Source organism: Schistocerca nitens, chromosome 9 (genome assembly GCF_023898315.1).
Source record: "Schistocerca nitens isolate TAMUIC-IGC-003100 chromosome 9, iqSchNite1.1, whole genome shotgun sequence".
Lineage (NCBI taxonomy): Eukaryota > Metazoa > Arthropoda > Insecta > Orthoptera > Acrididae > Schistocerca > Schistocerca nitens.
The window spans coordinates 437,177,893-437,185,601 of NC_064622.1; the positions used below are offsets into that span (position 1 = coordinate 437,177,893).

Sequence of the window (7,709 nt, forward strand, 5' to 3'; positions counted from 1 at the left end):
GTGTTTACGGTCAAAGATGAAACGAAGAAAACTGTGTTATGATAGACGTTTGCTGAACACACTCTTGACAGAAGTCAGAATAACAAATACCATATTTTTATTTAAAAATGTAAATTATTACAGCTTCCCGTTCGAAATGTATTAATATGAAAAGAATTATCTCTTGCCTTTCGAGTGACAAAAACGCCAGGGAAAGACCATTAAAATAAAAAGCAGAAAATCACTGGAAGAGTCTCTAATTACATTTAAATTCAATATGATTTTGGAAAAGTGTATTGTGAATTATTCCTCCGCTCGTAGCACATATTATGTAAAACATCTTTCTGGCCTCTCAGCTACAAAGTGAAGTTTGTGCATAGCGGTATAATAGACTTGAAAATGTGTAATGGATCCATTGTCTGTGTGCAATCGTAAACACAAATACAATTTTATGGTAACTTTTGTTAAAACAATATCGTCACTTCGCTAATCCACCGTTTTTCGGAATTGCTATTTGGATAATTTTTGTTGAGTGCAGACTTACTTGATAACTTCAAATCTCGGATGTTGTGTAGTAGGATTAGGTTCGTTGTAAATTTTGTTTCTTAGTTGTATGATGTCAACATAACAAAAAATTCCAAACATAATTACATTTTAGAAAGCATTTATTTTTAAAAGTAACAAATAAAATAAGATAATATTAACAGGAGAAAAGGACAGCGTCCATGATGTAATTAGATCGCCTTGTAGATCCTCTTGGCTGTGATGTTGCCGAGGGTGATAGTCTGAAAACACAAAAACAAGGAAATATTTTAATTCTATTACGAAAGGCACGCCCTGAACAGTTCTATTATTTTGTTCACCAATCCAGTGATACTTGACACACATTAATATATTCATTAAGAGATAGTGCTCTTTTTCTGTTCAGTACGTTGTTAAGCTAACGTGGTGTGAGAAGCGCTGTAATAACACACGGTACAGATCAGGCTTTACATTATAGTCAGAGGCAAAGAAATACTGGGGAGACATACACTCCTTAGGAGAGAAAAGTATTAATACCGATGATGTTTCAACAATGCCACAATTTTTTTCGTAAATGTGTGAAGGAAAAAGACATGATTTTAGACGATTTCGACTTCAGTCATTTTACTGCACACACAATGTTTCTTCCAAAATATGCAACGAAGGAGTTTTCATTTCCCTCTCCATGTATTTTGTGTTTCAGTTTTTTTTTAAAAAAAAAGAAGCACTATATAACAACCGGTGTGATTCTATCCTTCATCTATTGTTGCTTACTACATTCATTAGGTAATTTGTCTGCCTCTGGGATTTTCGTTCTCTACTGTACAAGTGAACATTTCATGGTTGGTCTGCAGATTTTACGTTATCCCCTCCCTTTTTCTGGTAAGAAACCTCAACAACTCCTGTCGTTACATTTGTCCTTTGACATTTCTTACTGATCCTCTGCATTTAATTTTCTGAGTTTTTCACAATATTTAATGCGTTTTAAGTACCATTTCGAATTGTTTTCTTGCTCCCATATAATACGTGTAAAAACTTGAAACCTTACTGAAACTTGTCAATATTTGTCAATATTTTATACCAGCTGATATCTTATTTGACGCTGGACGGTGACTTCGTTGTCTAAAGCTCTTTATGGATGACTCGATTTGTAAGACTTGCAGCAGAAGGTATCAAAAGTTAAATTCATGGGAGAAATCTCAAACTCGTTGGAATTTGACAGAGGCATCCTACAAAAAGATGGTTTATCGCCACTCCAGCACGTCAAAGGTATCCGAATTAGAAAGAAGAAAGGAAAAAAGAGTCACTTTGAAAACGACCGGCCTTTACAGATGACGTGGGTGTGTTAGTGAACAACGAAGATGAAGCCAAATTAACGCTAAACAATTTCGTATGAAAAAGTCAGTATGCGGATACTAAATGAACAGTAAAACGCACACTGAAAACAAAGTATAGAAAAACGTGATTGGTCACTCACTTCAAGTGCTTGGGAAACAACCATCCTACCTCCAGGATGGAACACAATTTGCAACACAGATTGCAAAAACAAACCACCATGGAATCAATACAATCTTGTAATACAAAACTACGATACTTCAACACGGTTGTTTTACTAGACGTCTTGTACGTGGCGTAAATCACAGTAATTAGAGAGATGATGAAAATTCATGAAACTGAGAAACAAAAAATGAAGCTTCTTAGAAAAATATACGGCGCTATTCTTCAAGACACAACTTAGATCAGAAGATCTACAAAGAAATTCTAAGAAAACAAAAACAATATTGTAGATAAATTTTAGAAAAGTCATCTACAGTTCTAGGGTACCTATGTATAATGGATTAAAACGGATCCACTAACAAATTTCTTAATATCGCTAATGCAAGAAAATTAAAGACTATTTGGATGGAATAAATATAAGAAGATCTGGAGGAATTGAAATTCTCAGAACGTAAATTATGGGCGGAAAACAACTCCACAGTCGAAACAGAAACAACAAACTGAATGAGTCTCTGAGTCTCAAGAGAAGAATCAATAGGAAAAAACGGACACAGAAGAAGATGACAAAACACAGTGAATTAATGAAAAAGCTTTGAGAAGAGAAGGTAATAGTAATAGGAAGTGAAGGTGAGCTTGGCTAAAATTCACACGCTCTTTATAATAATAATAATAAAAGCTTTTTTAAACAAGAATATCATGAATGTTCTTTTATAATAAGTGACAAAGTGAAATATGATAACAAAAAAATCAGTAATCTTCTTATACATTATAGGAAGATAATGTTAGATTTAATTTTATCCATTGTTTTTCAGTGTTTCGTCCGCGACTGTTTTACTTTCGTAAAATGAAGAACAAACCGCCTTCAGTCACAAGTTCCGTTTATTTACTGCACTATGCATTTCGAGCCCTGGAGGCTCATCTTCAGGTGCTTTTTAGTGATTTACATCAGGTTTTTTAGTTGTTTGCCTGTTGATATTACATTTCTGTGTTACAACATATCTACGCTTATATCTACAATATACCATGCTGTAACACAGAAATGTAATACAAAAAGGCAAACAACTAAAAAAACCTGATGTAAATCATTAAAAAGCATCTGAAGATGAGCCTCCAGGGCTCGAAATGCATAGTGCATTAAATAAACGCAACTTGTGACTGAAGGCGGTTAGTTCTTCATTTTACGAATGTTAGATTTGTTTGAGAAATTCTCGCTGCTCTCTGACGGTAGCCGTGGACCCGACAACAGTTACTGTAGTATAAATTGTTCATTCAAAAATTGTGGGTGGTTACAATTTTGTTCTTGGATAGTATTTAGAAAACGGTGAATTAGTCAACACATGGGAAATTACTACAGCAAATAAAACTGTATTTCAAATGTCGCAAGTTAAACGATTAGGGAGTTTATATGAGACCAATTTGAGAACTGAAATTAGGAGTAGGTTGGCCTCGGTGTATGGGCGAATCTAGAAGCGGCCACAGAGAGCAGTTTCTGGTCGGCTGAATGCTGACTGGACACTCACCACCGTGAGTGCATCTGCGGTGAACTTCTTCTCCATGTTGACAACCTTGCCGTCGGGGAACTTCTGGACCTGGAGCAGGGTGTCGCCGCTCTTCTGCGTGACGGTGGTCTTGGCCTTCTTGCCGTCCAGCGTCGTCTCGTCGAACTCCTCGCCCAGCTTGAAGGAGGTGGTCACCTTGCGGTCTCCCGCGGCCGTCACCTGCGTGTACACGCCGCCGCTCTCCGTCAGGGTCGTCGTAGGCTTCAGCTGGGCGGCGGCCTCCTTCATCGCCGCGTCCACGCCTGCCGACAAGAAAAGCACGCTTCAGTGGCAGTTCTGCAAGTGACTCCGAAGTCTAGCCGACACATTACATGATCAAAGTATCCGGACACCCGTATGTAATGCTGGAATGACCACTAGACATCGCGAGAGGTGGATCCGTCGGTATAAAAAGATGCGGAGAGTGTTGTATTGACAGTAGTGACGCAGTAACAGCAGAATGGGTCTGTCAGTACAGCTCAGTTACTTGGAACGTGGACCAGAGTAATAAAATAATCACAGACATTTGAGCCCTTCAACAGCGGCAAAAACCGACTGTTGGTGATGTGATTGTCAAAGTGGAAACGCGAAGAAACAACCACAGATAAACCGAGCCCATGCGGACCAAATGCACTGCGGACAGAGACCATGAAGCATTGCGGAAGTTGTAAGAAATGGCATGAAAACAGCGAAACGAACTGCTCATGAGTTCCAAAGTGCTACAGGAATTCTAGCTAGCACAGTGACTCTGCTTTGGGACGAAAGAAGAGTGGGGTATAATGGTCGAGTAGAACCTCAAAAGGCGCGTATTTCTGTACTTATTGCTAAGCTACACTTGCGGTAATGTAAACAACGACGCGGCTGGACAGTGGGTGACTGGAAACGAGTGGCAATCCGATGGAAGGGTACCACTAGTTACGTACAGAGGAGATGTGTTATGGTATGGGAGTGTTTTTCAAGGTTAGGCTGTGGTCCCCTCATTGCGCTTAACAAAACGCTGAATCCGAAAAGATATCAACACGTTTAGCAGCTTGGTATACTTCATATGGTGGAGGAACAGTTCCGAGGACAGTGCAATCTGCCGTAAAGATTTATCAGTATGGCAATAGTTTGTGGAGAATAACACTCCTAAAACGGAAGCCCGAACTGAACTAACACCTTTGGAATGACGTATATGCTGACTATGCTCCAGACTTTATCGTCCAACATTACTGTCTTCTCTGACTGCCGAGGAAGAATGGGGAGCCATTCCTTCACAGACGTTCAGACACGTCATTGAAAGTATCCCCAGGACGGTTCAAGACAAGCGGCTGACACACATCCTTTTAATGTCCACTAATAGATATGCTGATACTTTGGTCTGACATTTTACACGGACTTCCAGTCGTTCAGGGTCAAAATTAGAGTGGTCGTATCGTATAACAGAACCGACACTCACAAATGAATACCTCAGATAGTCCGAGATCAATCAACGATATTAAACGTGCAGACTCTATCGTCCAACATTACTGTCTTCTCTGACTGCCGAGGAAGAATGGGGAGCCATTCCTTCACAGACGTTCAGACACGTCATTGAAAGTATCCCCAGGACGGTTCAAGACAAACGGCTGACACACATCCTTTTAATGTCCACTAATAGATATGCTGATACTTTGGTCTGACATTTTACACGGGCTTCCAGTCGTTCAGGGTCAAAATTAGAGTGGTCGTATCGTATAACAGAACCGACACTCACAAATGAATACCTCAGATAGTCCGAGATCAATCAACGATATTAAACGTGCAAGAGCAATTCCACAATTATGCGCAGAGAAGACAGAGCAGGTAGGTGGAAACAGTACATTGATGGCCTCTAGCAACAGTTTGATGACGAGGAAGTACGCGCTGGATGTTCATAGATGGTTCCACCTTGAAGAAGAATAGACAACAGTATTAGATGTGTGTATGGTGGAGTTTACGACTGTTTACGGATCGCGATTGGTTGTAGTACATGGAGCGTTATTCGTTACAGAAACCTGCAGGTGCATGATAAGGGTACAGTTCGGCAGGATCTGATCCTTGGAACAAATGCACAGCAAGCCTGTCATCTCTTTGACTACTTGGCTGTTGACGTAACTGTTGCAGCATAAGCAACGTGTTTAAACCACGGTTTATCACCTCCAAGGCACAATACTGAAGCTGCTGACAAATTATATCAGCGCTGCTAAAAATGCCTCGTTCATGTAAATAATTTAAGTTACAAGATTAGGACAAAGAAAAAATGGAGCAGCTTTCACATATTAAATATGAATAGTGACTCACAAGGCAAATAAAGTGTAGCAGAAAAATAAAAGATTTCACGTAAGAGCCACAGTGTCGGAATGAAGCATACGAGCGGCCACCTCGTCATTATGAAGTTCTTGGAACCAGTTGTTCTTTCTGTTCAAATGGTTCAAATGGCTCTGAGCACTATGGGACTCAACATCTTAGGTCATAAGTCCCCTAGAACTTAGAACTACTTAAACCTAACTAACCTAAGGACATCACACACACCCATGCCCGAGGCAGGATTCGAACCTGCGACCGTAGCAGTCCCGCGGTTCCGGACTGCAGCGCCAGAACCGCTAGACCACCGCGGCCGGCGTTCTTTCTGTATTTGTAAGCATGTAGAGTGCCGCTGGAAAGACATTATATGCTGTTGCTGAACCGTCTAAATGCAAAATCCAGGAAATTTTCGCTGAACGAGACAACGCATGCAAGAATAAAGAAATGTAGCCGTGATATGACTGTAATTCTGAAACGTGTCTGAAAAAGCAGTGATGCATATAAGCGGACCCTAAAATGCAACACTTATATTGATAAATCTATGTATCACAATTGTTCCCCGTGAAACGTATATTAGGAGTTAGTATCTCACTCTCTGATGCAACAACATGTCATTTGCTACCCATAAGTTACGTTAAATAAGCAGCACATGATAAATTGCAACTACAGGTGAGTCATAGGTTTTGGTCTCACATTGGCTTTACTTGTAGCCACTTAAATATCACAAACTAACATCGTTTACCAGTTTAACCAACCTCATATTTTTTGCCTATGTGTACTACCACTCTCAGATTATTTATTTCACATATCAGTCGTAGTCAAATAAACATGGAATTAATATTTGGTTAGTAATTCTAGGTGTAGTTTGATTACAAACAACCTCCTTAATATAAAAACAAGACATTTATTCGGAGCATTTTAAGCAATAGTTAGGAAGAGCAGACTTGAGGAAGCAGGGAAAGAAGAAATAATTGGAAGCAATAGAGATGTGGATATTTAGAACTGCCACTAATACATAATAAAATCGTAAATACAAAGACTAAGAGAAATGAAAAAGAAAAGGGTATTTATTAAAATGATACAGAGAAGAAAAACTAAAATGCCTAATTCCTAATTCCACGGACAAGCTTCATAAAATGCATCTTAGAAGGAAAAGTCCTAGGAAAAATATCAAAAGGCAAGCTCAGAACATTTTAATTACACAGCGTCAGCAGTGGAATGCACTCCAGCAACTACGAGCAAATGGTAAAGATGGCGAGAGAGAAAAAAGGATATCTTCATTAGCAAGGCGTTGTCCTTAGAACCTGGTAAACTGTGAGTCGACAACAGAGATCTTACTGCGAACTCTAAGCAAACGTGAAGTGATTCTATCATACTAGTAATGAAGGTATCAAAAATTTAGTGAGAGAAAACACGTGTGTCGTGGAAACTAACCGTAGGCGTTGAGGAAGGCCTCCATGTTCTCATTCTTGTCCAGCTGGTAGGTCTTTCCCAGGAATGCCTTCACCATCTTGGAGGTTGTTGCTTCGACGACAGCACACGGGATGATCAGTAGCGGCCGGGGTGGTCGATAGCGGGCGCCCAGTAACCGGGTGTCTTTATACGCTCTGGCAGGGGTCAAAGTAGCGAGGGGCCCGTTACGACAGCCGGCGGGAGATAACGGCAGCAGCTCAAATTGGTTTAAGATGAGCCCTTCGATAAGAAGCGCTTGTGTAAAGCAAACTGCACCTGTCTCCGAACTGCGATAGTCGCAAGAGTGTTGAGACATACTCAACATTACTTCATAGCCAAGCGATAAAGGTCGCGGTTTCGACGTAACAGAATGTAGAGTGGTGCTTTCGGGGGTGGGGCGGGGGGCATGGCGGGACA

The 7,709-nt window shown here is 40.3% G+C and overlaps 1 protein-coding gene across 1 annotated transcript; it reads right to left on the bottom strand.

The window, feature by feature from the left end:
• Positions 1-626: 626 nt before the first annotated feature.
• Positions 627-7,432, bottom strand: LOC126203321 (fatty acid-binding protein 9-like). The gene is made up of 3 exons (XM_049937588.1): positions 7,275-7,432; positions 3,519-3,799; positions 627-764 (listed from the first exon to the last, which is right to left on the bottom strand). The coding sequence occupies exons 1-3, from the start codon at positions 7,348-7,350 to the stop codon at positions 714-716; spliced, it is 408 nt and encodes a 135-aa protein (XP_049793545.1). The 5' UTR covers positions 7,351-7,432; the 3' UTR covers positions 627-713.
• Positions 7,433-7,709: the final 277 nt, after the last annotated feature.